General features: G+C 26.0%; 7 protein-coding genes across 7 annotated transcripts; 2 read left to right on the top strand and 5 right to left on the bottom strand.

Annotated features, from left to right (window-relative positions):
* Positions 1–145: 145 nt before the first annotated feature.
* Positions 146–2163, bottom strand: LOC134829083 (clavesin-1-like). The gene is made up of 2 exons (XM_063842076.1): positions 1435–2163; positions 146–391 (listed from the first exon to the last, which is right to left on the bottom strand). The coding sequence occupies exons 1-2, from the start codon at positions 2161–2163 to the stop codon at positions 146–148; spliced, it is 975 nt and encodes a 324-aa protein (XP_063698146.1).
* A 2526-nt stretch (positions 2164–4689) lies between these two features.
* On the bottom strand, positions 4690–6475 carry LOC134829082 (clavesin-2-like). The gene is made up of 3 exons (XM_063842075.1): positions 6328–6475; positions 6043–6265; positions 4690–5257 (listed from the first exon to the last, which is right to left on the bottom strand). Exons 1-3 carry the CDS (start codon positions 6473–6475, stop codon positions 4690–4692), a joined length of 939 nt encoding a protein of 312 aa, XP_063698145.1.
* Positions 6476–8864: 2389 nt separating this feature from the next.
* On the top strand, positions 8865–12439 carry LOC134831377 (retinaldehyde-binding protein 1-like). The gene is made up of 3 exons (XM_063845097.1): positions 8865–8987; positions 10721–10909; positions 11586–12439. The coding sequence occupies exons 2-3, from the start codon at positions 10723–10725 to the stop codon at positions 12365–12367; spliced, it is 969 nt and encodes a 322-aa protein (XP_063701167.1). The 5' UTR covers positions 8865–8987; positions 10721–10722; the 3' UTR covers positions 12368–12439.
* LOC134829081 (leucine-rich repeat-containing protein 15) lies at positions 12372–15570 on the bottom strand. The gene is made up of 6 exons (XM_063842073.1): positions 15092–15570; positions 14887–15030; positions 14076–14386; positions 13610–14018; positions 12775–12900; positions 12372–12714 (listed from the first exon to the last, which is right to left on the bottom strand). The coding sequence occupies exons 1-6, from the start codon at positions 15568–15570 to the stop codon at positions 12432–12434; spliced, it is 1752 nt and encodes a 583-aa protein (XP_063698143.1). The 3' UTR covers positions 12372–12431.
* A 2174-nt stretch (positions 15571–17744) lies between these two features.
* LOC134830559 (persulfide dioxygenase ETHE1, mitochondrial-like) lies at positions 17745–18689 on the top strand. The gene has a single exon (XM_063844081.1). It carries the CDS (start codon positions 17912–17914, stop codon positions 18647–18649), a length of 738 nt encoding a protein of 245 aa, XP_063700151.1. The 5' UTR covers positions 17745–17911; the 3' UTR covers positions 18650–18689.
* Positions 18690–20248: 1559 nt separating this feature from the next.
* Positions 20249–26659, bottom strand: LOC134829080 (cilia- and flagella-associated protein 57). The gene is made up of 4 exons (XM_063842072.1): positions 26475–26659; positions 26339–26422; positions 24159–25368; positions 20249–22396 (listed from the first exon to the last, which is right to left on the bottom strand). Exons 1-4 carry the CDS (start codon positions 26657–26659, stop codon positions 20249–20251), a joined length of 3627 nt encoding a protein of 1208 aa, XP_063698142.1.
* Positions 26660–26843: 184 nt separating this feature from the next.
* LOC134831864 (gamma-secretase subunit pen-2) lies at positions 26844–27488 on the bottom strand. Its single transcript, XM_063845688.1, has 3 exons — positions 27308–27488; positions 27134–27244; positions 26844–27057 (listed from the first exon to the last, which is right to left on the bottom strand). The coding sequence occupies exons 1-3, from the start codon at positions 27366–27368 to the stop codon at positions 26918–26920; spliced, it is 312 nt and encodes a 103-aa protein (XP_063701758.1). The 5' UTR covers positions 27369–27488; the 3' UTR covers positions 26844–26917.
* Positions 27489–27601: the final 113 nt, after the last annotated feature.

The raw sequence follows: 27601 nt of genomic DNA, 5'->3' as shown, positions 1-27601 counted from the left end.
TTTCGCCATTTTCAAGTTCATTTTTCAATTTTTTGTTATTTTTTGCACGTGCTGAAGAAAAAAATTCCATTAATTTATTTAAAAAACTGACAATATTACCTTTTTATTCGTTAAAAAAATATTATTTAAAAATATAAAAAATTCCTTAATCGACTTCGAGTTTTCTGAAGTTGCCTACTAAGCCCTGTACGAAGTCGCCAGTTTTGAAAGATTGTTCGATAAGCGGGATGTTAACTGCCATTTTGTCTTGCAAGAGGATTTTTTCACGTTTTTCGGTAAGTTTTGCCTTTAAATTCTGGATGAGTTGTTGGATGGGAATTGTTCCGCCAAATTCCTTTGGGAGGAGTTTTGGATCGACGATTGTTTTGGATTCGTCGAAGTTTTTCAAGATCTGTAAGTTTATAAAAAAATATTAATAAATAAAAAATAATTAATTTTTAAAAAAATAATTTAATTAATTAATCATTAAATTTAAATTAATGAATTTAATTTAATTTTAATTAATTTATTTTTTTTTTAAATTTTACTTTTTTTTTAATTTTCATTTAATATTTATAAAGGTTTATTTTTTTATTTAAATTAATAAATTATTAAAAAAATAATTTATAAATTAATTATTATTTTTTTTTTAAATAAAAAATATAAAAAAAATATCTAAAAAATTAAATTGCTTTAATTTAAAAAAAAAAAATTAATTAAATTTAAATAATTAAAAAATTGTAAAAAAAATAATTAGTTAAAATAATTAATTAACTTGGATTAAAAAGTTCATAATTAAAAATAAAGTTTTAATAATAATAAATTAAACATTATGATAATTAAAACAAAAAAATTAAATATAAATATTTGAAATAATTTTTGAAAAATATAATTAAATATTATTTTTTTCAATTTTAACTAAATTAATAATTTTGAATTTTAAATTTTTCCAAAATTTTAATTATAATTTAATTTATTTTATAATTTAAACATTTATTTTCATTTATTTTTAATTTATTAATTTTCATTTATTCTTTTAATAAAAATAATTTTATTTTAAGATTTTTTAATTCATTTAATTTTAAGACATATATAATATATTTTTTTTTACATTTCTCAACTATTTTTATTAAAAAATTTAATATTTCATAAAAAAAATAATATCAATGGCTCTTATTTAATTTATTTTTTTTTTAATTATTTTTTATTAATTATTTTTATTTTTTATTATATATTTTTTTAAATTTTATAAAAAAAAAATAGTTAAAAAAATTAATAAATTTAAATTACTTTAAAAATAATTAATAAAATATTAATTTTTTATTTAAAAAAAATATTTAGTTTTCAATCAAATATTTTTTAGTTTAATTATTTTTTTTAAAATTATGCTTTAAATAATTAATTTTGGTTTTTCAAATATTTTTAAATAATTATTTTTTTAGATAAAATTCTCACCCTGAATCGCTCCTTGACCTTCTCAACCAAAAAACTCCTGATCAAATCGTATGGCGTTCTCGCAAATGCCGGCAATCCCGCTCTCACAAACAACTTTTGTCGCAACGGCAACGCCTTCGAGATATAAGTCGTAATTTCCTTCATATCCGTAAGACTCCACATCGTCACATGTTGCAACGTGAATTCCGTGTCGTCAAACAAGAAGACAATTCCCGCAACTTGCACTTCCTCGTCGTCATACAACGCCTGAAAGATCAATTCTTGCGCCCGCATGACTTGCGCCGCGGTATGTTTCGTCGGATCAATGACCTTGGATTGGTAAAAAATCACTTGACGACCCAATTCATCCTTCTCCGGAAGCGGAATGCACCAACCGAGATTGATAATTTCCCGAATTGAGGCGTCATCGAGCGACAAATTGCTGAACCATTGCGGGTAAGCTTGATGAATGTAGATGAAACGTTCGAGTTTTGTGCAAGCAGCGGGCACGGAAAATTTGCAAACGCGCAAAAAGCGAAGAAGGAAGACGGAATCCGTGCGACAGGCGAGAATTGTGGGCGATTTTGCGATGTACGAACGGAAAGATTGGAGAGATTGTTGGCGAATCGAGTCAGTTTCGCGTAATTCTTCGGCGGCGATTTTTTGATAGAATTTCGAGAGACTGGAGGAATATTCGTCGTATGAAGTTGGATTTTTTACGACACTGAGAGATTCTGGTTGGAGAGACATTTTTGTAAAGAACGCACTCGACTCGACGCTAAATTGCAACTAAAAGCAATGACAAGTCGCGAGTGCACTTGAAACGCTCAATTGTGCAATATTCAATTAAAAAAAGACATCATCGACGATAAAATTTGCCCCACTCCGAGAAAAACATTCTTTTTTTAATTTACCCTGCGGAATGAAAAGTATTATTTTTAATGCCTTGAGTATTTTTTTTATATTTTAATTAAAATAATTAAATTAAATTAATTTTAATAATTTTTTTTTTAATTTAATTTAACGAAAATTAAAAGAAAAATAATTTTAAAAATTAAAAAAAATTTCGTAAAAAATTTTATTTTAGTTTAATTTTTAAAAAAATTTTTTAACTTATATAAAAAATATTTTTTTTTAATTAAAAAAAAATTTTTTTTAAAAAGTTTTTTTAAAATAAAAAATAAAAATTTAATTTTTATTTATTATTTTAAAAAAAAATTTTAATTTTTAATGTATGCCAATGAATAACAATTAATTGTTTATTTTTTTCTAATTTAAATTAATTTTTTTTTAAATAAAAATTTAGAAAATGTTTCTGCAAAAAAATTTAAAAAAAATAAATAAAAATGTTTTTTTTAATAAAATTAAAATTAATAAATAATTTTTTATATTTTTTAATTTTTATTTATTTATTTAATTTATTTTTTTTTTTAAAAAATTAATTTTAAAAAATTAAAAAATTATTTTTTTTAAAAAAAATTTAAAAAAAAAATTTAAAAAAAATTAATTTTCATCCACAGGGCATTCGAAACACGTGCAGCAACCAAAAAGAGTGGGGGATTAAATAATTCCTTTCCCTTTTCACCAATGCCACTCTAAAAGAACTTGCATAATATTATTTTTTTATTTTTATTGCGGTTCAGAAAAAACCCAAAAAATGAAAAAAACAAATGATTCAACAGGAATACGGAAGGGAACCTCCAACCAAGTCGACTAAATATAAAAATCTGGTTTAAATGTATGCCAATGAATCACAATTAGCATTGTTTATATCCATTAAATGCAACAAAGGTCAATTTCTTGATTTTTTTTTTCATTTTTTTTTGGTAAAAAATAGCACAAAACTGTAAAAATAAATAAAATTAAAAGACATTGAGGTTTTTAATGAGCCTTGACTTTCATTAATTTGCAGTTGTGATTGATAATAAGAATTGAAGTTGGATGAAAAGTGAACAAAAAACGGATTTTTTGGAGTCAAGAACGGTTAATGGATTCGTAGAAGGTAAGTTATATTATTTTTTTTTTCATTTTTTTTAACATTTTTCATTTAATTGGTGAAATTTTATCTTCATTATTATTTTTTTATTGGATATAGAATTTATAGAATTTTTTTTTATTAAATTATTCCAATGTCGAAATTTTAGCAAAAAAAAAATAAATAAACAGAAAAAAATTAAAAATAATTATTTTTAGTAAAAAAATAAAATTTTATCAAACTTTTAAATCGAAATTATCGAAAATTTGAATTTTTCAGTAAATATAAAAAAAATAAAATAAAAATTTTTTAAATATAATTTTAATTTTTTAAAAAATAATTTAAAATTTGAAGCCAGAATATTTTTTTAAAAATTATTTTTTAAAAATTAAAAAATTTGAAAAATTTATCTTCAGTAATTTTTTGAGCAGATCAGTATTATTTTTCTAAAATATCGTGAAAGAGCTAAAAATTTAAAATTTGACTTCCGATTTTTTTCATATTTTTTTATATTTTAACGTTCACGATGTTGATTGAAGACCAAAATAGATAAAAATAATATTTTTAGTCCAAAAGAGACAAAATATTTATATTTTGAGACGTCCTACGCTTAAAAAAACTTCAAGGCTTTGATAAAATTCACAAATTTATCTCGAACGCCTTTCAAGGATGAGTTTTTTAAATGCTTATTTGACTTTTTCATACAAAAATTTGCTTCAACTCCGAAAATATCAAATTTGAGACCAACATTTGTAAAAAAAAATCACTTTTTGAGAAAATTATAATTTACACAAAGTGATACAAAATTATTTTTTTTTTGCTTGAAAATTATCTTTTTAAGAAAAAAATTTAAAAAAATATTTTTTTTAGCAATGATGCCTTATAAAATATTTTTCATCGTATTTCTTCGAATTCTTCATTTTTTTCAATATTTGTCTTTGTTTTAAAAATTTTTTATTCTTTTTTAAATAATTTTTTTTTTAAATAATTTTTTTTTTGTAAGTTCACTTTTTTGATTTTTTTAAATTTTATTTTTTTTAACTTTCGATAATTGTTAAGCAACTTCATTTAAAATTTCTTTCAAGTATTAGGTATTCCCATAAATCTTTTTCTGTGTCATTTACCGTTTTCTCAACTAGTTTACAAAAAAATAATCTTTTCTCTTCTTCTGCTTAAGAATTATTATAGGTCAACATTTATTAATATTTATATACTTTTCGTTAAAAACAACTTTTTTTTTTGTTAATTTTCACTTTTTAAAACTATTTTCGTGCACTTTTCTCTAAAAATTTGTCTAAAAATCAATCAATTTCGAGTTTCCTAAACGACCCCGCTAAGCCCCCGCCGCCATTTTCCGTCTTTTGCGTATCCCAGTTCTTCGTTTCGTTCGGCGAGTCGTAAATCAGCTGTGGATAGTCTTTTGTCTCATTCTCGTACGCGACGATTTTCTCCTTGAAATCCTTCAGAATTTCCGCCGTGGGTCTTTCGTTGCCTCCCAAGTCCGCGGGCAAGACATCAACATCGATGACTTTTCGCAATTCCTCCCAATCGCGATAAATTTTCCGCTTTTCCATGTTGAACATGTTGCAGATGAACGGATCCAGGATTTCGGCGACTTTGTGCAAGAACGGCGGCATATTGACGATAAGCACGTCTTTGATGCGTAACGGCATGACTTTGTAACTGCCGAGAATTTCGCGTAACTCGAAAATTGTGAGGAGTTTGGCGTGATTCCATGTAAGGCCGGCATGATCGATGATAGCGGTAATGCCGCCTACTTGACTTTCTTCGTCGTGCAAGATGGTTTGGAACATCAGTGACATGGCGCGCATCGATACGTCGACGTTGTATGTGTCGGGATTGACGGAACTACAAAGACAAATAAAAAAGGTAAAATTTAATTAGATTTTTTTTAATTAAAAAATTAAAAAAAAATATTTTAAAAAATTATTAAAACTAAATTTTTAAATTAATTTTATTTTTTTATTTACTAAAAAAATATTTTTTTAATAATTAATATAAATTTTTTTTTTTTAATTTTTAAATTAATTATTTTTGAATTTTAAATTTTTATTAATTTATAAAAAAAATTTAAAAAATAATTTAAAAAAAAAATATAAAAGTTTATTTTTTAAAAGTTAAAATTTTTAGGAAGATTTATTAAAAAATAAAAAAATTTAAAAAAGATATTTAATTATTTTTAAATTTTTTTTTTTATTTTTTTAAATCTTTTTTAAATTTTTTTAATAAATAATAAAAAATAATGAAAAAAAAAATATTTAAAATAAAATACATAAACAAAAATTTATTTAAAACAGTTAAATTAATGAATTTAAAAAATTAAAAATTAATTAATATTTTTTTAATAAATTAAATTCATATAAAAAAAATTAAATCAATAAAAAAATATTTTATTTATAATTTTCTAAATAAAAATTTAATTAAATTTTAATTTATTTGTATGAAATTTTTATTTATTTTTTTAAATAATTTTTATTTAATTTTTAATTAATTTTTTTAAAATTAAATTAATTAATTTTATTTAATTAAAAATTTTTCTTATTAATTAAATTACTTTTTTATATTTTTGATTTTTTTATTGTTTATTTTATTTTATTAAATTTATTTTTTTTTTTAAAGGAAAAGTGACTCACCCGGTACGATGCCACACATAACGTCGCCCATTTTTGTCTTTTTTGGGAAAAAATATATTATATCCGGTATCGATCATATCCTCGACAGCTTTGTCTTTTATCGTCAACATACGAAACCAACGATAATTACTCTCCCTGAACCGCAAAAAGTCTTCCAGAAGTGTTCGAACTTCCATCGTATTAAATTTTTTCTTCCGCAAAAACGCCAAAAGGAATTTCGGATCTAAAAAAATAATTTTTTAACTTTTTAACCCGGAATTGGTCAAAAAATGGAGAAAATTTTACCTGTGCGACAACTTTTGATATACGGATGCTTCTGAATCCACTCGATCATTTGCTCCAAACTTTGCTTACGTATCAAATCGTCTTCCCGCAAATCACGCAGCGCCATATTCCGATACTCGTCCGATAACTTAAACTCATATTCCTCCATTTTTTGTGACATTTTTCGGGCCTTTCCCTTTTTTTCTTGTAACACGCGCTTGTAACTTTGACGAAATATTTGCTAAAGTAGTGACGTTAATTGATCAGCCCGAAAATTTCCGACTCAGATCTGATCATCACGAAGTTTGAGGTTGCACTAATTTAACGCTCACACAAAAAAATAATAATTCCGATAGATGTTACTTTCGTTTGTCAATATACGAAAAAAAAAGCAAAATAACAGACGAAAAATGAGCGAGCGACTCTCTCATCACCAATTTTTTTCGTGTTTCGTTTCGATTTCAATTTTTGTACAGACGAGAAACCTTTTTTTTTAGCGGCGCACGTGGAAAAGAGCACGAAACACGAAGAAATGCGAGACGAGAGAGACGATTTTAGTAGAAATCTGTGTGAAAAAAAATGTTTCCGATTCTTGTGAACGTGAATCGATGGCGAACGAGACTGTTGGCATGGAGGAGTTGCGTACGGAATTGGAGTTTGTTTGTCATTGCATGCATAATAACTGGAAACAGAGACGGAAAATGGTAAAGTTATTTAATTTTAAACTTAAATAGATTTTAATTATTTTTAAATTGAAATTAAATTTATTTTTTTTATTTAATTTTTTTTTTATTTTTTTTTAAACTTTTAAAATTTTTAATTAAATTATTTAATTAATTTTATTTAAAAAAATATTTATTTTTATTTGAAAACAATAAAAATAAATAAATTAATTTTTTTACAAAAATTTAAAAAAAAATTAAAAAATATATTTTTTTATCATAAAAAGATCGAAGGTCAAAAATAATTAAATAAATTTATTTTATTTGAACAAAAAAATATTATTTATAAAAATTTCTAAAATCTTAAGTTCATTTATTCATTTATTTTTTAAAAATTTAAAATTTTTTGAAAATTATTTTTTAAATTTTTAATTAAAGTTTAATAAAATTTTTTATTATTCTTAATCTTTTAACCCAAATTTTTAGAAAATTATTTTTTTTACTCTTGAAAAAAATTAAGGGCAAAAAATTATTTAGATAAATAAATTAATTAAATTTGAACAAAAAAAATATTTTTCAAGTTTTTAAAAAAAATCCATCAATTTTTTATTATGTAATTAATTTTAATTTTTTAAAAATATTTTTGAAATGAAAAAATTTTATTGAAAAAATATTTTTATGACTTTTAAAAAATAAAAGATGATAAAATAAATTTTAAAAATTAAAAAAAAATTTAATAACTTGAAGCAAAAAATTGAATTATATTTATAATTTTAAAAATATTAAAAAAATAATAAATTTAAAAAAATTAATAACGAGATTAATTTTATTAGAAAATAAATTGAAATATTAAATTTAATTAATATTTTTTATAATATTTCAAAAGAAAAAAATTTTATATATTTTTTTTAATTTTATTTAAATTTTTAATTATTTTATATTTATTTTTATTATTTTAAATTTTATTTTTTATTTTAATTTTTAAATTATTGCTAATTAAAATTATTGCTAATTTTTAAATTAATATTAAAAAAAAATTTACCTGAAAACCCCGACACGAACTCCATCACTGCCCGCAAGTAAAAGTAAAATTAATACAAAATCGAAAAATTCCATGATAAAAATAGTCGTAAAAACTTGTACATCGTTCGGTCAAGCACTGAATGGGCCTACGAGAGTATTTAAATGAACAAACTGTACTTTATTGCGTGTGTGCACTTCAAAAGTTTCTCACTGACCCACTTCTGGCTTTGCGTTTTGTGTTTACTTTCGTAGCATTTACGACTATTTTATGCTCTTTTCTCTTTCTCTCCGTAGATTTTTTGGGTTTTTGGTGCGGTAACTGCAACCAGCTGATGACTGACGAGCTTAAAAGAATAGAAAACAAACAAAAGAGACGAAGAAAGACGACTTTTGGTCTCCAAAGGGATAAAATTGCACTTTTTCAACGAATATCTATGACAACGCAACGTAAATTATTCAAATTCGATCAAAGCACTAACACAGTTTCATCGGTTTTTTGTATTAAATTCTTCGTGCGTTGCTTGGAGAGTCTCGTACGAGCAATGAGGAAGCTTTTGTGAGACTCTTATGACGTTTTTAATAATGCATCTCCGTAAAAGTCGCTCGTTCGTAACGGAATTATGCAATTTTTGAGCATTTTTTTACAATTCCGTGCCTCAAAAGTCAGAATCCTTCTCAAAAATCAATCATTCATGGCTCTCGAAGTCATTCAACAACCGGTTGCGTATCTGTTAATAAAATTATAGGGTTGTTAACGTAAAAAATCAACATTTTTATCGTCGTAGGACAAGTCACATACCGTAAACAATGCACAGCAAGCGAATTACAGGGCACAAAAATCTTGCATCAATAATTTTTTAGTTTATCTTCGACAACGGACTCGATCACAGCTCGCTCGGTGTCTCAAAAAATCTTCTTGAACTCGATTTTGAGCCATTCCAGGAACGTTTAACGGAAAATTCTTCTAAAAAATAAAAAAAGAGGATTAATTAAGAGGTAAGAATTATTTTTAAAAATAATGTGAGTGAATTTCCATGAAAAAATTGTAATATCGAACCATAAATTAACGTTTTTGCATCAAAATTACTCAATAAAGTCACATATCGTGCGAGAATTGATCAACATCGTGTCCGTTAATTAAGCCGCTAATCAAGATTTCGATAAATTGCACCAGATTACGCTTCCATGTTGTCATAATAAGCAATTTTTTGTCACTTGATTGATTGTTTTTCAAGTTTACAGACGAGTTTTGTTTCACTTGTCATCGTTTTTAGTTGAAATTCTTCAGAAAATTATTTTTTTTAAGTCAAACATCATGAGTAAGTTCCTAAAATAAAAAAAAAAATAAATTTATTCAAAATAAGTTACAAGAAAAATTAAAATTTTGTGAATAAAAGACCTTTAAAATGCTTAATTTGTGATTATTCGACCAAAAATAATTTTTATTTTGCGTGTTATGAAAAATTATTTAATAAAAATCATAATTTTGAGTCAAAACAACAAGAAAACTTGAATATTGTTATTGAATGTTAAAAACATGCAAGAAGGTGAACGACTTTGAAAAGGGCTTTGTAAGGGACAGCGCACGTTATTGAGTTTTTGAATGAATTTTTATTCAGTTTTTATTTTTAAATCCTACAAAAATTAAGAAAAAAAAACTTGAATTGTCAGTGTCAAAGTAGAAATTTAATTTTAAAAGAGATTTATTTCAATAACGGATAAATTTATTAATTTTTTTTTTTTATATAAATTCTTGAATTTTTAATGAAAATTGTTAGGAAATTAAAAATAGTTTAAATAAAAAATCAATTAAATAAATTCAAGTTATACGAAATTAATTTATTTTTTAAATTAAATTTTAATTTTAATTAAATTTAATTTTTTTAATTTAATTTATTTTAAATAATTTAAATAAAAAATTTATTTTTTAAAAAAAAAATAATAATTTAATTAATTTTAAATTGTAAAAAAAATTTAAAAAAATTAACATAGATTTAATTATAAATTATTTTTTTTAATTTTAATTATTTAAAGAAATTTAATTTTTTTAAATTTTCAATTAAAACTTTTATATTAAAAATTTCAATTAAATTAAAAAAATAATAATTGAGAAAAATAATTTAATAAAAAAATAAAAATTAATTTTCAACATAAATTATTTCAAAAATGAAATAAAATAAAAATTTTTAATGAAAAAAAAACAAATAAAAGTTAATAATAAAATTAAAAATTTTTATAATTCAAAAAAAGCTCATTTTAATTAAGATATTTTTCGGGAAAAAATTAAAATTTATTTTAAAATTATGTCTGACTTCCCCTATTTTTTTAAATTTTATTTCAATATCAAATCAATGAATCACCAATTTTTTTGTTAATTTTTTTTTTACTTTTTTGACGTACTTCTTACATAAAACGCATTTATCACGCAATTCAAGGTCATTCTTTGCAACAATAAAATCTCAAAACCTGCTTATTGCTCATTTTTTCGTCTCTTTCTACACATATGAACCAATTTTTACACAAAATTTCGCAAAAATGAGATAAAAAAAAAACTTACATGAACAACGAAAGTGAAAGGGTTTTGTACTTGAAAGAATTAAATCTGCTTAAAAATTGCATTCAAAGTCGTCTCACGGGTGCATTTTATGACCAACAATTCAGTTTTTGCTGATATTTCTTGCTGTCAAGTTGAATAAATTTAATAAAAATTTAAATATTTTTTTTTCAAGCAATGGCTCCAAAGTACAGCACTGAGAAGGCACCCGCCAAATATGATGATTACGTGTTTAATGTTTCGGAAAAATTCAAGAAGATTGCCAAAGAGGAGTTGGGCGAAGATGATCAGAAACGCACGCAAGCACTTGCGCAATTTCGCGAATGGATTGCGAAACATCCGCATATTAGAGCGTGTCGTACAGGTAAATTTTTAATATTAAATTTTAAATTAAATTTTTTTATTGAATATTTTTGAATTAATTTAAATAAAAAATTTAATAAAATTAATTTCTTAATTAAATAAAAAAATAATAATTTAATTAAAATTAAATTAAATTAAAAAAAATAATTTAAATTAATTTAAAAGTTATTTTATTAATTTTAAATTAAATTAAATTTGAATTATTTTTTAATTAAAAATAAAATTTTAAAAAATTATTAAAAATTAAATATATATTTTTTTAAAGAAAATTATTTTTAATTTAAAAAAATTATTAAAAAATTAATTAAAAATTTAAAAATTTAAAGTTAACCCAAAATTTAATTGAATTTCTTTTAATATCAATTTAATTATTAATTTTAGATTTAAATTATTTTTTTTTCAATTATAATTTTTTTTTATTAATTATAAATTAAAATTTTAATTAAATTAATTTTTAATAAAAAAAAAAATAAAAATATTCAATTAATTTTTTTTTAAAACTAAAAAATATTATTTTTTTAATTTAATTTAAATTAATTAAAAATTAATTAATAATTTAATTTTTTAAAAAATTAATTTTATTTTTTTTTTAATTAATAAAAATTTAATTTTTTTAAAAAATTAATTTTTTTTTTTTTTAATTTAAATTAATTTTTAAATTATTTTTACCTTCACAGATGCCGTTTTCCTCTTACGTTTCCTTCGCCCGAAGAAATTCTCCGTGCCCCAAGCATGCGAGCTGCTCGAGCAATATCTCATCTACCGCCAAGAATTCCCCGAATGGTTCACGAAACTCGACCCCAACGAACCCGAAATGGCAGCTGTCATCGACGCCTGTTTCTCCTTTCCGCTGCTCGAGCGCGACGATCAAGGACGTCGTGTTTTCCTCACAAATATCGAAAATTTCGACGCCAGCAAATGGACCACGAAGCACATGATCCGCCTTCATGCACTCGTCGTTGAAGCCTCTCTCGACGACGAAGAATCGCAAATTGCGGGTTTTCATCACTTTTACGATGCGCGCGGCTTCGGCATGAAACACGTCGCCATGTGGAGTCTCGTTGATTTGAACAACTTTTTGCGAAAAGCGCAATTTGTGGCGCCCATGCGACATCGCGCCGTCACCGTAATGCTCACAATGGCACACAAACTGATCGAATTCGCACTTTCGTTGCTCACGGATAAGATAAAAGCACGTGTCAAGGTCTGCAAAACGAACGAGGAGGCAAAGCAACATGTCGACGTGAAGCTTTTGCCGGAGGAATATGGCGGAAAAGTCCCGATGAAAGACATGATTGCGCGTTTCAAGGAGGAATTGCAGGAAAAACGTGAAGCCTTGTTGGCACTCGATGACATGTCGATCGACATCACGAAATATTCCGACAAATGGTCGAAAAATACGACGCTCGAGAATGACATCAGTGTGATCGGAAGTTTCCGCAAACTCGAACTTGACTAAAAAAAATAATTTTAATCTAATTTTTCTTTTAAACAATTTTTTTGGGCACAATAAATAACACTTTTTAGTAATCCTCATAAACCGGAGTGTCACTTGTCGTCGAACTCGGCGACATTTTCTCCGTTGTCGAATCCAAAAACCACAAAAAATCGGGTTGCTCTTCGAATTGACCCGTAATTGATTGTTTGCGAATCGGTAAGCGAGGCGATAAGCTCACCATGGCAGCCCATTGTCCTTCGCAGATGTGAATAAAGCGCAAAGTGATCAACGATTGTCCGCTTAACTCCCCCGGACCGCGACAAGTAGGTTCGCCATCCCATAATTTGGTGCCGTTTACACGAAGCCATCTGTTGGAGAAGATAAAAAGTTGGGTTTTGGCGGGAAAATGAAATATTTGAAGTTTTTACCGAGCAAGGTAGATGGCGCGACAATCGCAATGCCATGGATTTTTGCCTAATTTGACGGATAAGAGCTTGGGATTGTGATCCAAGGATTTGCTGGGCAGGAACATGAGTTTGTTGGAGTCGAGACGTCTGAAATAAAGAAAATTTTAAAGTTTTTTGAAAATTTTGACATTTGACAGATGTCAAAATTTTTGATGAAATTTCAATTTTTAAGCGATTTTAAGTCATTTTTAATTAAAATTATATTTTAAAAAGTTCAAAAATGAAATTTTATAAGAATTTTGACAGCTGTCAGTTTGTTAAATTGTCAAATTACAAATAATTTTATTTATTTTTTGACAGAAATAACCACAAAATTATTAAATTTTTAAATAATTTTGACAGCTGTCAATTTACGAAATTTAAAAAAATTAAATTTTTGACAGAAATAATTTCAAAACTGTAAAATTTTGACAGCTGTCAAATTTCAAAACTGTCAAAATTTGAATTTTTATAAAAATCAACCTTTTTTTTATTTAATTAAAACTTTTATTTTCATCAAAATTTTTTAAATAAAATTGAATTTCATTAAAAAATTCAGCTGTCAAAATACAAAATTATAAAAAAAAATTAAATTCTGAACAATTTTGAGGTTAGTTTTTGTAGAAATAACCTCAAAGTTGTTAAAAACTTAAAAATTTTCAGATTTTTTTTTAATTTTGAATTTTGAACTTATTTTAGTTAATTTTTATAAGACTTGACTAAAATTTGCTGAAAAAAAATTTGATTTGTGAAAAATTTTGACAGCTGTCAAATGTCAAAAATATAAAATTTTTTTAAAAACCTTCAAAAAACTCACAATTTCGCCAAATTCTTCAACGGCACAAACACTTCATTATCAAAATCCTTCAAATTATTGTTATTCAGCAGCAAATTCGATACATTTTCCAATCCATTAAATGCATTTTTCTCCAACCTCGTAAAATTATTCGAAAATAAAGTCAGCTTCTTCAAGCACTTCATGGCTAAAAACAATCCTTCTGCCAATGTCGCTAAATTATTTTGTCCCAAATTCAGATCCTCAAGTTTTGTAAGTGCTAAAAACGCATTTGACGAGATTTTTGATATCAAATTGCGATGCAAATCAAGCTTCAAAAGACTTGTTAGGTTCACAAAAAGCTTGTCTGGGATGAATTTCAAACGATTTCCGTAAAGAACGAGCTTTTCCAACGAAATTTGATGATGGAAAACTTCTTCGTCGATTTTTTCTACGAAAAAAATTTCAAAAAATGAACAAAATTTTCATAAAAAAATAAAAATCTCACCAATTTGGTTCTCCGAGAGGATCAAATGACGTAATTTTGTGAGACGATCAAATGTTGTTGCTTTTAATTCCTTAATTTTGTTCTTAGAAATGTCAAATTCCTCCAAATCGGTTGATTCTCGTAACAAGTTCGATGGAAAATTTTCAATTTTGTTGTGAGATAAGTTAATGGCAGTCACTTTTCGGATGGAATCGAACAAATTCTCCGGTAATGAATGAATTTGGTTGTCGCTGGCATCCAAAATTACGAGATTTCGCAGTTTCAGGAAGAGGCGGTAGTCGAAAAGTTCAATTTTATTCTTTTGGAGACGTCTGAAAAATTAATAATTTAATTTAAAAATAATTAATTAATTAAAATAATAATTGAATTAATAATTAAAAAATTAATTAATTTTTTTAAATTAATTAATTAATTAAATTTAAAAAAATTAAAAATAAAATTTTTAAATTAATAATTTAATTAATTAATTTAAAAAAATTTTAATTAAATTAAAATAATTAATTTAAATTAAAAAATTAATTAAAAATTTAAAATAATAAAAATTAAATTAAATAAAAATAAATTAAATAATTTTTTTAATTAAAAAAATAAAAAAAATTATTATTTAAATAATTTTTTTTAATTTAAAAAATTATTATTAATTAAATTTTTTTTAATTTATTATTTAAAATAAATTTAATTTAAATTTTATTTAAAAAATAAAAAAAAAATCAAAAAATTAATTTAATTTAATTTTTTAATTATAAATTTTTAAATTAATTAATTAAATTAAATTAATTAAAAAATTATTTTTTTTTTTAAATTTTCTTACAAAATTTCCAAGCTATCCTGATCCTCAAACACATCAAACGGCAGATAATCCAACTGATTGCTCGAAATATCCAATTCAACCAAGTGCGTCAACCTCTTGAACGAGTCTTTGTTCAGCGTACTGAGTCGATTTGCGGATAAATCGCTGCAGCAAAGTCAAAAATTAAGCAAAATAATTCAATTTTTCAATTAATTCATTGACATACATTTTCATCATGTTCATCGGAATGACTTGCAATGGCGGCAAATGGAGCAAGTCACTTCTCCAACAAGATAAACTCTTAATTGTGGCGTGGCAGCGACAAATTCCTTCCGTGCAACGATCCCAAGCATCGACGGAGGCGGAATTAATCTTCCAAATTGGCTGCTCGACGGAACGCAAACGTCGCTCGACCTCCAAGAGACGCGTTTCGAGTTCGCGTTGACGTTCCCATTGCTGAACGTTGAGCAAATCTTCCGTGGATGCGTCGATTCGCGTGGCGGGCTGGAAGCGATTTTGATTTTTGTTGATGGCTTCGAAGATTTTCGCGTTGAAAAGGTGCTCGGCGAAGATTTTGATGACTTCGCAAGCGTTTAAAGGACAATCTCGTGGATTTAGGAGGATTTTTGGGAGAGGATTGTAAAGGGGGAGACTTAGAAGACCCGATGGGATGAGAAAAAGGAAGAAAATTGACTTGATTGACATTTTTCGTGGAATTACGAGTTAAAAAGATCTTTTCAAGATGAAATTCTGAGAGAGACTGAGTTTAAAATTAGATTTTGTATGAAAAGGGCAGTAATGAAGAGTAATTGGGATCGTGCTGAGATCTTTGCTTTTGTTTACAGAAGTCAATTCTTTGCTATTTGTGTTTTGAAGTTTTTTTATGAATTGAGATTTGCTGTTGAAATCGGGTTAAAATATAAATTTTACTTTTTTTTATCAAATTAATTAATTTAATTTTTTTATTAATTCAAGATTTTCTATCATTTTATGAATTTTCATGAATAAAATGAATAATAAATTTTATGAAATAATTTACGGATTTAATTTATTCTTTTAAATTTTAGAATTTTAAAATTTTCTCAAATATTAAAGAAAATTTTGAAAATTTAAGAATTTTTTATTAAAAAAATTAAATTAAATTAAAATAAAATTTTAATGAAAATTAAAAAATAATTTAAATTTCAAATTTTTTATTTAATTTCGTTGAACTTAAATTTTAGTAAAAATTTATCAGAGGGGCTCTAATTTATCATTTTTAATCATTTTATAACTCAAAACTGCCAAAAAATTGAAACTGAAAAAAATTTTTTTCTTTGACATAGTTTTGTTTTGAAAACTAAATCAAGAGCAAAACTATGTCAAAAACTGTGTCAAAGCAATTTTTGTCAAATCTTGCTCCAAATGGATAAAAATTTATCAGAGGGCTCTAATTTATCATTTTTAATCATTTTATAACTCAAAACTGCCAAAAAATTGAAACTGAAAAAAATTTTTTTCTTTGACATAGTTTTGTTTTGAAAACTAAATCAAGAGCAAAAAAAAACTGTGTCAAAAACTGTGTCAAAGCTTTTTTTTGTCAAATCTTGCTCCAAATGGATAAAAATTTATCAGAGGGCTCTAATTTATCATTTTTAATCATTTTATAACTCAAAACTGCCAAAAAATTGAAACTGAAAAAAATTTTTTTCTTTGACATAGTTTTGTTTTGAAAACTAAATCAAGAGCAAAACTGTGTCAAAAACTATGTCAAAAACTGTGTCAAAGCAATTTTTGTCAAATCTTGCTCCAAATGGATAAAAATTTATCAGAGGGCTCTAATTTATCATTTTCAATCATTTTATAACTCAAAACTTTTTTTTTTGAAAACTAAATCAAGAGCAAAAAAAATAATTTTTGTCTTTTTTAAAAATTTTTTCTTTACATAGTTTTGTTTTTAAATCAAGAAAAAAAACTATGTCAAAAACTGTGTCAAAGCCAATTTTGTCAAATCTTGCTCCAAATGGATAAAAATTTATCAAACTAACTGTTTTTTTTTATTTTTGTCTTTTTTTAATATTTTTTTATATTTTTAATAATTCTTAAATTAATTTTTTTTATTTATTTATTAATTTTTATAAAAATGTAGGTACCTATTAATTTAAAATTATTTATTATTATTTTTTTTTCATTCAAATTTCGTTTAAATAATTTGAACAAAATTTTTAAATAATTTTTAATATAACCGCAAATTTTGTATGAAATGTGGTAACAAAAATTAAATAAGTAACAAATTTATTTTAAATTTTTTGAAATTAAAAAATACATTTCAAGAATTTTCACTTATTAATTTAGATAACATTTTTATAATTTTTGAATAAATAAATAAAAAAAAAAAAATATTTTTAAAACCAAAAATGTTACAAAAAACTAAAAATAATTATTTAAAAATTTTCAAAAAAAAAAAATTAATTAAAATCTTGTCTTAAATTAAATTTTTAAGGAAAAAAAAATATTTTTATAAATTTAAAGAAAAATTTTCGAAAAAAAAAATTCGAATTTCATAAAAATAAAAATAAAAATCAGAGTCACCCTAATAGTAACTTAATTTTTATTTGTAAGCTGGGGCGACACTCGTTGAGCGGCATGAGTGACTATGAATTATTCGTTCATTTTCTTAACCATTTAACAAAGCTCAGTGGAGAACTCGAAATGAACTCGAAATGAACTCGGAAATGAACTCGGGAATGAACAAGTCCAGCGCACATTTAGAAATTTGTGCCGCCTGTGTCTCGGGGCTGTCACAAATTTGCAATTGTGAAATGGGCTGTGTGCAATCAGCGTGAAGGCGATTTCCAATCTCAATTTCATGCGACTCATTTTAGACTTATGCACAATTGCAAACTGTTTGTTTTCGTTATTTAAAAACTAGATTCACTTGTTGAACGTAGATACCTTCCGTGTACGTGTTTTCTGTCAGGTCTTCGTGTTTTGTTGATTAGATTATTTGTTTTCAGTCGTTTGCGCATCGTCAAAGTCTTCAAAAGTCAAAAATCACGCAAAAAAAATGTTCCGTCTCGCCAAGACTTTTTCGCCGAATTTTTTCATGCGGCAACTTTTCGACACGGAAACGAGCACCTTCACTTACCTTTTGGGCGATTTGGCATCTCGCGAAGCTGTCATCATCGATCCGGTGCTGGAAAAAGCCGTGCGCGACTCAACTTTGATCAAGGAACTCGGCTTCAAGTTGAAATACGCCATGAACACGCACATGCACGCCGATCACATCACAGGCACGGGATATTTGAAAAAACTCCTGCCGGGCACTTTGAGTGTCATTGCCAAAGCGAGTTCAGCTCAAGCGGATGTTTATTTGAACGACAAGGACAAAATCGATTTTGGAGCGTTTGAAATTGAAGCTGCTGCCACGCCGGGACACACAAACGGATGCATGACGTACATTTTGCACGATCAGGGAATCGCCTTCACGGGAGACACTTTGCTGATTCGCGGTTGCGGAAGAACGGATTTCCAGGAGGGAAGCGCCAAACAACTTTACAAGTCGGTGCATGAGAGAATTTTTACGTTGCCAGATAATTTTAGACTTTTTCCGGCGCACGATTACAAAGGACAAACCGAAACGACAGTTTATGAGGAGAAAAATTTCAATCCAAGGTTAACGAAGGACGAAGCAACGTTTATTAATATCATGGATAATTTGAATTTGGCTTATCCGCGATTTATTGATAAAGCAGTTCCCGCTAATAAAGTTTGTGGGCTTCATGATATCCCGGAAGATAAGTGATTTTTGTGATAAGATAATTTTTTTAAAGGAGGTTTGGAATAAAAAAATTTAAATAAAATAAAAAAAAGTTTTTATAAAATTTAAAAAAAAAATATTTTTTAATTTTTTAGAATTACTTATTTTAAAAAATTATCAAATAATTTATTGATTCTCCAAAAATTATCAAAAATTTTTTTTCCAATTTTATTTTATGAAGTTTTTTTTAATTAAAATTTGAAAGATAATTAAATTATTTCAATTTAATTAAAAGAAATTATTTTTTTTATTTCGTAAAAAAATCCCAAAATTATTTAGATTAAGATCCAAGTATTTACTATAAAAAAATTCAAATTTGCTTCTTTGTGAATTCATATTTTTTTTTAAATTTAATTTTTTTATTTAAATCTGACGTAAGAACTTTAAGAAATTTTTTATTTATTTCTTTCTTTAGTCAACTACTTTAAAAAAAATAATTAAATTTAATTTTAAAAAATTTTTCCAAATTCTATTTTGAAAAATTAAAAATTTTTAAATAAAAATCTTCAGTTTTGATAAATAATTTTTAAAAATTTTAAAAATTTTATTTTTTTTTGTTTGAAATTTCTAAAATTTTAAAGAATTAATGTTTAAAATTTGCAAATCGCTTTCTCGCTAATTCAAGTTTTTTTCTTTTTAAAATAATTGTTTTAAAATTTAATTATTTAAATCTAAAGTAAGAACTTGAGAAAAAAAATATTTATTTTTTTTTCTTTAGTCGACTTGACTCGATTAAATTTTAATTTAATTTGATTTTTAAAAAAAATTTAAAGGTTTGTTTTCAAAAAATTAAAAATTTTAAAATAAAATTATCAGTTTTGTACCTAATTTAATTTGATAAGATTTCTAAAAATTTTTAAAGTTTCTAAAAAAATTAATATTTTCTTTGAAATTTGTTATTTTTTGTTTAAAATTTCGTAAATTTCAATTAGATTTTTTTTTTTTGAAATTTGCAAATCGCTTTCTCGCTAATTCATTTTTTTTTTAAATAATTGTTTAATTTTTTTTTAATTTAAATCTGATGTAAAAACTTGAAGAAAATTTTTATTTACTGTTTTTTCTTTAGTTGACTTCTTTAATTTCAAAATTAATTTAGGTATTTTAAAATTTTTTTCAATTTTTTTTTTTTTTTTTGAAAAATTGAAAATATTTAAATAAATAAAAATCATCAGTTTTGGAATTTAAGAGTGTAAAATTTCTAAAAATTGTTCAAAATTGTAAATTTTTATTAAAAATTTGTTGATTTTTGTATAAAAATTTCAAATTGAAAGAATTCCTCATTAAAATTCGCAAATCGCTTTCTCGTTAATTCAAGTCTTCTGCTTTAATAATTTTTTTATATTGAAAAAAGTTCTTTTTTAATCGAATTTTGAATTTAATTTAAAAACAAAAATAAATTTTTAATCTAAATTGCAATTTTATTCAAACCTAAATTTAAATTTTGGTCAAAAAATTTCTTTATTTTTAAGAAATTTGATCAGTCAACTTAAAAAAAATTAAAAAAAATTTTTTTTAATCTAAAAATTAATATTCAGTTATTTTTAGTTGATAATTTTTTTTTAATAAAATTTCAGTATAAAAAATCTACTTTTCCGACAATTTATCCCTCAACTCCAAATTCTCGTCTTGCAAAACCTTAATTTTCTGCCGTAACTGATCAATATCCTCCCTAAACCGCTGTTCAATCATTTCCGACGTCATCACTGCCTTATTCAGCCTTTCCCTCGCAACTGCCGACGGCAAATATTTATTCGACAATCCCAAAATACTTTCCATCTGCGCCGCTTGTTTCCTCAAATCCCTCAACTGCTCCCTTAATTTATTCAATTCGGTCGTCAGTAAAATATTTTCCTTCAAAAGTTTCGTCGTGCCGCCAACTTCCTTCTTCTTGTCTTGCGTAACTTTGCTGCCAACGCTCAATTTTTCGATGTGTTCTCGCTGCCGCATAAATTCGTTCTTGACTTGCGCCTCGACATGCAGCATTTTCTGCACTTCTTTGTCGTCGGCGTACTTTTGGTACAACTCGATGATGGATTGCTTGAGTTTTTCGGGTTTCTGGATGTAATTCGCGAGTTCGTGAATTTCGCCGCAAACCCGAGCGAATTGAGCGGTGGCAGTGCGACGTCGTTGACATTCTTTTTTGAGTTCGGCAGCGGTTCCTTCGTGTTTGTCGTTCAATTTTGACAAGCGGAGAGTGAGTTGTTTGTGACTTTGTTGCAGTCCTTCGAGTTCTTTTTCCATTTCGGCGATGTAACATTTTTTATCGGTGATTTCTTGTTCCAGCGGCTCAATTTGGGCTTTGAGCTCGTTTATTTTGTGATTTAACGTTTGTTTGTATTTTTCGAGTTCCAAATTTTTCTTCTGCATGTCGTTGAATTTTTTCTCCTTTTCGCGGATGGTGACGTCACACCCTTGGATTTCTTGATTTAAGAGTTCGATGTCGCGTTGAAGGTCTTTAATCGTCGCCTGAGACCGAATTTGTTGTTGTTTCAGTGTTTGGATCTCTTTTTTCATCTGATCCGCCTGTTCGGTGACCGTGACAATTTTTTTCTGCAAAACTCCGGCTTCGCCCCGCCATTTGACGCTATTTTCCTCCTCTTCCTTCAGTCGTTTCTCGTAATTTAGCTGAGTTTCGACGATATTTCGGTCGTTATCGATCTCGATTTGCTTGCAATATTCGACAAATTCGGCTTTTTGGTCCTCAATTTCCTTCATTATCTCTTGAATCAAGTCCTGGCGCTCCTGAAGTTGCTTTTTGAAGTTTTTCTCTAAAGCTTCGATCGTATCCTGCAAACATCCGGAGCTTTTGCGCAACTTTAGTTCGTACTCCTCCTTCATTTCCTCCATTTTTCGCTTCAAAACTGTCGATTTGTCGTATTCCGTGATGATTTTCTCGTGAAAACTCGCCTCCATTTTCATCATTTCGTGCTGATGCTCCTCCTCGGCCTTGGAAAACTTCAAATTCAGCTGATTCACTTCCTCGATGTTGCGTGCCACGAGTTCGTCGTACTTGTCTTTCAAGTCTTGTATCGCGTCGCAGTAATTTTTGTGAATATCTCGCATTTGTTCGCTATGAAAAACGTCGCCGTGCTGAATTTTGAACTGAAATTCCTCGACTTGTTCCCGCATTCGTTTCTCCAAGTTCCGAATTGTCGTATTTTTTGCCAGCAAATCGGCGCGCGGTGACATCACGTCGGTACAAGTGCCCAAAATTGGATCCATTGCGGCGGTTTTTCCCTCGATATTTAAAATTTTCCAAATTACCAAAGTCCCGTCGGCGGAAGAGGTCACCAAAAGTTTGTCGTCGTACGTTATTCGGACATTTGTGACCGCTTGATGGAAAAAGCGGAAATTTGTGAAGGCTCCGCCGCCAGTTTCGCCTAAAGGGCAATGAACGTTGTAAAGTTGCCCGAGATCTGTGCCGACGAACATGATGAGATCGGAGCGGGCGAGAGCGACACTGTGAACCGGAGACAAGTCGGAGGTTTTGAATTCGCGGATGACGTCGGTTTTGACAATTTCGCGAAGGATTCCGTTGTTGGTGATGGCAAAGATGGAGGAGGCGTCGTTCGAGAGGGCTAAACAGCGGTATTCGACGCCTTTTTGCACGATTTCGTTGATGCGTTTGCCGGTGAGGGTGTCCCATTCGTAGATGGAGCCTTCCTTGCCGGAGGAGACGAGTTTGCTGTCGTTTTGGGACCAAACGAGGCTTAGGATGTTGCCATTGTGACCCTAAAAAGAGGAAATTTGTAGATTTTTTTTAATTAAACGAGGTAAGAAAATAATTTAAAATTTAAAAAAAAAATTAAATTTGATTTTAAAAAATTTTTAATTAATTTAAAACTATTTTTAAATTAAATTTTGAAATTTTTTTCAAACTTATTTTTATTAAATTTATTTATTTTAATTTTTTAATTTATTTTTTAAATTTTTCAAAAATTAAATATATATTTAAATAAAATTTCAAGAATTCAATTAGAAATTTTAGAAAAAAAAATTTTTCCATAGAAATGTTAAATTTAATATCAATTTTTTTATTTTTTTTTAATAATTTAAAATTTATAAAATAATAAATGAAAAAAAATCATTTAAATTCAATACTTTAAGTTTTAAATTAAAATAAAATAGGTAAAGATAAAGAAAATAAATTTAATTAAATAAAAATTATTAAAAATAATTAATTTGATGAAAAATAAATAAATATAAAATGTCCTAAAAATAATAATTAATTTATTTAGTTTAATAAAATAGAAGTTTAGTTAATTTTAATTTAATTTTTCCTTAGTTTAATCAATTTTATTTCAAATAAATTAAAATAATTAAATTTAATTTGAAAAAAAAAAATAAATATGAAATTTTTAAGAATAATTTAAACTTTTTTTATTAATTATTTTCAAATTCTTCAAAAATTTTTTTAATATTTTTTTAACTAAAAATTAAGAGTTTAATTAAAAGAAATTAAAAACTAAAACAAAATCGAAATAAATTATAAATTTTTATTAAATTTTTTTTTAGTTAAATCATAAACATTTAGAAATTAAGGCCGCTCCAAATTTTTTTATATGTTTTTGTCCCCTGCCCCATTTCAAATGCCGAAAATCCAATGGGGCAAAATAAAAAAAAAAGTTAAAAATTTCATCAAAATTGACCTTTTTTGGTCTTTTTCCTTAGTTTTTCAAGAAATTTTCAAAAATTTTTTAAAATATTTTCAATTTTCAAGAATTTTTGTATTGAAAAACCAAATTTAACATGAAAAATTCATTCTCAAAAATATTTGCAAAAAAAATATTTTTCAAATTTTTTTGACGGTTTTTTTATGAAATTTTTTTTTGTTTAAATTTTTACCTTAAAGTGCTCTGAGATTGATTTTAAAGTACCAAATCTTTACGTAAAAATATAAAAAACCATAAAAACAACTTAATTATTCTTTAATGACCAAAAATTGTTTAAATTTTTTCATTTTGTATGAAAAAGTATTTCAAAACTTTTTTTTTTTTATTTTGCCCCCCCCATTTTGAAAAAAATCTTTTGGGACAAAAACATCGGAAAAAATTTGGAACGGCCTAAATTATTTTTTTAATTAAAAATAAATTGAATTTAAATTGAAAAAAAAATTTGAAAATTGAAGAAATCCTAAAAAACAATTTAATTAATTAACTTTCGATTTATTAAAATTTAATTTATTTTTTTTTTAATTCCTAAATAAAGTTTCGAAAAAAATTAAAAAAATATTTTTTCAGAAAATTTAAAAGAATTATTTTTTTAATTTTCCGATATTTTTTTAAAATTATTTTTCTTTATTATTATTTAATAAAATTTCGCATAAATTTATTTTTTTATTGAACGTTACAGCAAAAAAATAATAAAAAAATATTTTTTTTTAATTTATTATTTTTTAAATTTTCCATTTTTTTAAATTTAAATACCTATTATTTTTTTTTTAATAAAATTTCGATTAAATTTAATTTTTTAAATAATTTAATTTAATATTTACCTTCAAAACATGCACGACATCAAACGTAAAAATGGCAATAATAATAATCATCTTCCCGTGTGCCGCCGCCAACAAATGCCCCTGATGCGAAAACTCAACTTTCGTGCAATTCGGATAATTAAAGATTTTCGTGACTTTCAGGTCATCCAGTTGCACTTGCAGAAATCGCAGCGAATCCGAAAACCCGATTGCGGCAAAAGTTCCCGACGGATGCAACGCCATGACGGAAATTTTCAGTTGATACTTCTTCACGAGCTCAATTTTCATCGTCTCATAATTCCAAATTCGCACCGTTTGATCTTTGGATGCCGTCATGATGATGGATTTCCAGGCGCAACACGACACGGCGATAATGCTGTCGATGTGAAGCGGCTCTCCGAGTGTCTCGAAATTGATTTTCATGATTTTGAGCGTTTCTGTGGGAAAAAGCGGCGCGATGTAGATTTGCGAATGGAGAGTTGTGGCAATGACGGTGTCTTGCTGGGCGTTAACTGCCATGTTGACGATGCGATAAGACTCTTTTTCGTACAAATTTATGGGAATTGTGATAATTGTGCGTTTTTGGAACTTGAAAGTCGTCTCCTTTTCGTAAACGTGAACGATATTATGCAGCGCGAAGATGAATCCCTTGTCGAAATTCGTGATGCAAAGCACATCTTGATGATCTTCCGTTTGAATCTCTTCCGTACTTTGAGCAATCATCTCCTCGCCTTCGGGAATTTTCGTTAAATCAATCAAATCGGTGTCAATTGCGGGATATTTGGCTTTCGGATCGCCGCCTTCGACGAAGAGAATTTCAGTTTCGTTCGTTCCAGCGATTAAAATGTCCTGCGAAAGCCACGCGATTGAAGTTACGATGATGTTATCGCCTTTGATGGTCCCGATTTGACCGAAACCCTTCTCGGTTTTGTTCATGAGTTTTAAGAGATATTCGCCGCCAACTGCTGTGATGGCAGTATCGCCGGGATTGCAGTTGATAAAACGAGCTCGACCTGGTTGGGCACTGTTGGAAGCGCGACCCATGAAAACTGACTCATCTTTGTCCAAAGCGAAGATGGAGAGGAAGGCATCGGGCTCCTTTGATAGAATTGCGACGCTTCGAGAGTCGTGAGTGAATTCGATGGCAGATGGTTCGTTCACTGTGCATCCGTTTAAGACGAAAGTTTTCTTCTTTTTTAATGTTGCGATTTCGTAAATGTTGGTAATTGTCCTAAAAAGGTAAAATTTTATTTAAAAAAATAATTGATTTCTAAAAAAATTAATAATTAAAAAAATTGAATTATTAAAATTAATAAATATTGAAAAAAAATTATTTTTTCATATTTTATTATTTAATAATATTTTGCGAAAAATTAATTTTATTTTAATAATAAATTGAATTTTAAAAATAAAATTTTAAAATAAAATTTAAATTATTTTTTAAAATTTATTATTTAATTATTATTGTTTAAGATTTTTAATAATTTTAATTCAAAAAAATATTTAAAAAAATATTTTTTTTTGAAAAATTGAAACAATTTATTTTAAATTTTCAAAAATTTCATTAAATCAAAAATTGAACTAAAAAAAATTAAATTTGCATTAAAATTATTAAAAATTAAAAAAAAATATTATTAAAAATGTAAAGAAAAATTAAAACTAATTAATTGAAAAAAAAATTAATTTAAAATTTTTCAAAAAATAAAAATGAATTAAAATATAAAAGAAAACCAAAATTATTTAAATAATTAAAAAAATAATTTTTTTACATTAATCTTTTTTCAAAAAATAAATCAATTTTAATTAATTTTTTTAAAATTTTATTTAATAAATTTTCTTCATATTTTTATTAATTATTTTTAAAATTTTTGATAATTTTAATGCAAATTATTTTTTTTCAATTTTTGAAATTTTTAAAAATTTATAATTTGAATTTTATAGAATATCTTATATTTTTTGTTAATTAAAAGTTTATTTTATAAATATTTTTTTTTTGCATTATTTAAAATATTTAAAAATATTAAAAAAAATAAAGCTCCTATAAGAATATTCTAAAAAAAATTTAAAAAAAATAATATTATTAAATTTAGTTATTTTTCATTTTTTTTAAAACTCATTAATTAATTTAAATTAAATTAATTTAATTTTTTTTTTAATTTTCATTTAAATAAATTTCCTTCAAATAATTATTAAAAACTTACTTTTCAGGACCTTTTTCAGCAATAGCAATCCAACGCCTATTCGGACTTATAGAAATTATCGTCGGTTGTGAATTTTCCACAAATCTACAAAAAAAACTTAAATTTCATCAAAAACTTTCAAAAAACCAAATTTTACCTTAAAAACTTTTGTTTTTTCGTCACGACATCCTGAAACGCCAAGACCCCAGCTACCGGATAAATCACCGTTTGTTGACTATCAAAATGAATATTCCCCAAAACGTCAGTTCTCAGTCCAAAAACTGTCTTTGGAACGATTGAAACGGGCTTTGAAACCACAGCAGGCGCTTTTGGCTTCTCCATTCCTAAAATTTTGCAACCTTTTCAAGCGACGCCCGAACAATCAATGAAGAAACAAACAATGACATTGATTTCTAAGGCAACCATTGCAAGTAAATTGTAACTATAAACAAAAAATAAAATATCAACAAATGAATTCCTTTACCCATGAAAATTCCCTCAATTTAATTGAAACAACAAATTTTTTCACAGTATAAATTAATTTTAATTTTTATGTCTTATGAGATATAATTTTTTTGATATTTTTTTTTTATTTTTAATTTAAACTTTTCCTAAAGGAATTATAAAACTAATATTATCGGCAAATTCTCCCCATTCAGCTCGATATCGTTGGAAAACTGCCATCCAAATAATCGCAGCTGATAGCCACAAAAAGGCTCCAATTCCTGACAAAACTGTGTCTAAAAAGAAAAAAATCGAAGAATGAGTCATCTCGAAAGCCGCCTCCACAAAATCGGGTTAAAGGCAAAAACTTACATTTCCTGATAGATTTTTGTTGGTCATTTAATTCAGTTTTGCTGCGGAATGAAATGTCGAAGAACCAACAGAAGTTTACAGCCCATACGAAAGGTAAGCAAAGGAATCCGACTAAAAATTAAAATTTAAGTTTTTTTTTGTTTTTTTTAGAGAATTTAAGAAATTAAAAATTACCCATGAAATACCATTTGCACAATTTGAGTTTCTCATCATCGGTGACTTTTGTGATGTCCATTGCGGAAATTTAATTGAGATCACTTTTTGATAGAAGGTAAGGATTTATTTTGATTTTAAAATTATTTTGAACTTTTACAGCTTCTGTCAGAACGTAAACAAAAGTTAAATGACAGCTCGACACTCCGGATTAAAAATTACAAGGAAATGTCAGAGGTGTTGACATTTTTGTGTTCGTTCGAGAAGAAATTTTTATGAAGTTGGTTTTGGTTTCGGTACAAAATAAAAACAAAT

This window comes from Culicoides brevitarsis, chromosome 2, assembly GCF_036172545.1.
Source record: "Culicoides brevitarsis isolate CSIRO-B50_1 chromosome 2, AGI_CSIRO_Cbre_v1, whole genome shotgun sequence".
NCBI classification, from domain to species: domain Eukaryota; kingdom Metazoa; phylum Arthropoda; class Insecta; order Diptera; family Ceratopogonidae; genus Culicoides; species Culicoides brevitarsis.
The sequence above is the reverse complement of the archived record's forward strand: the minus strand, read 5'-3'. Positions and strand labels throughout refer to the sequence as shown.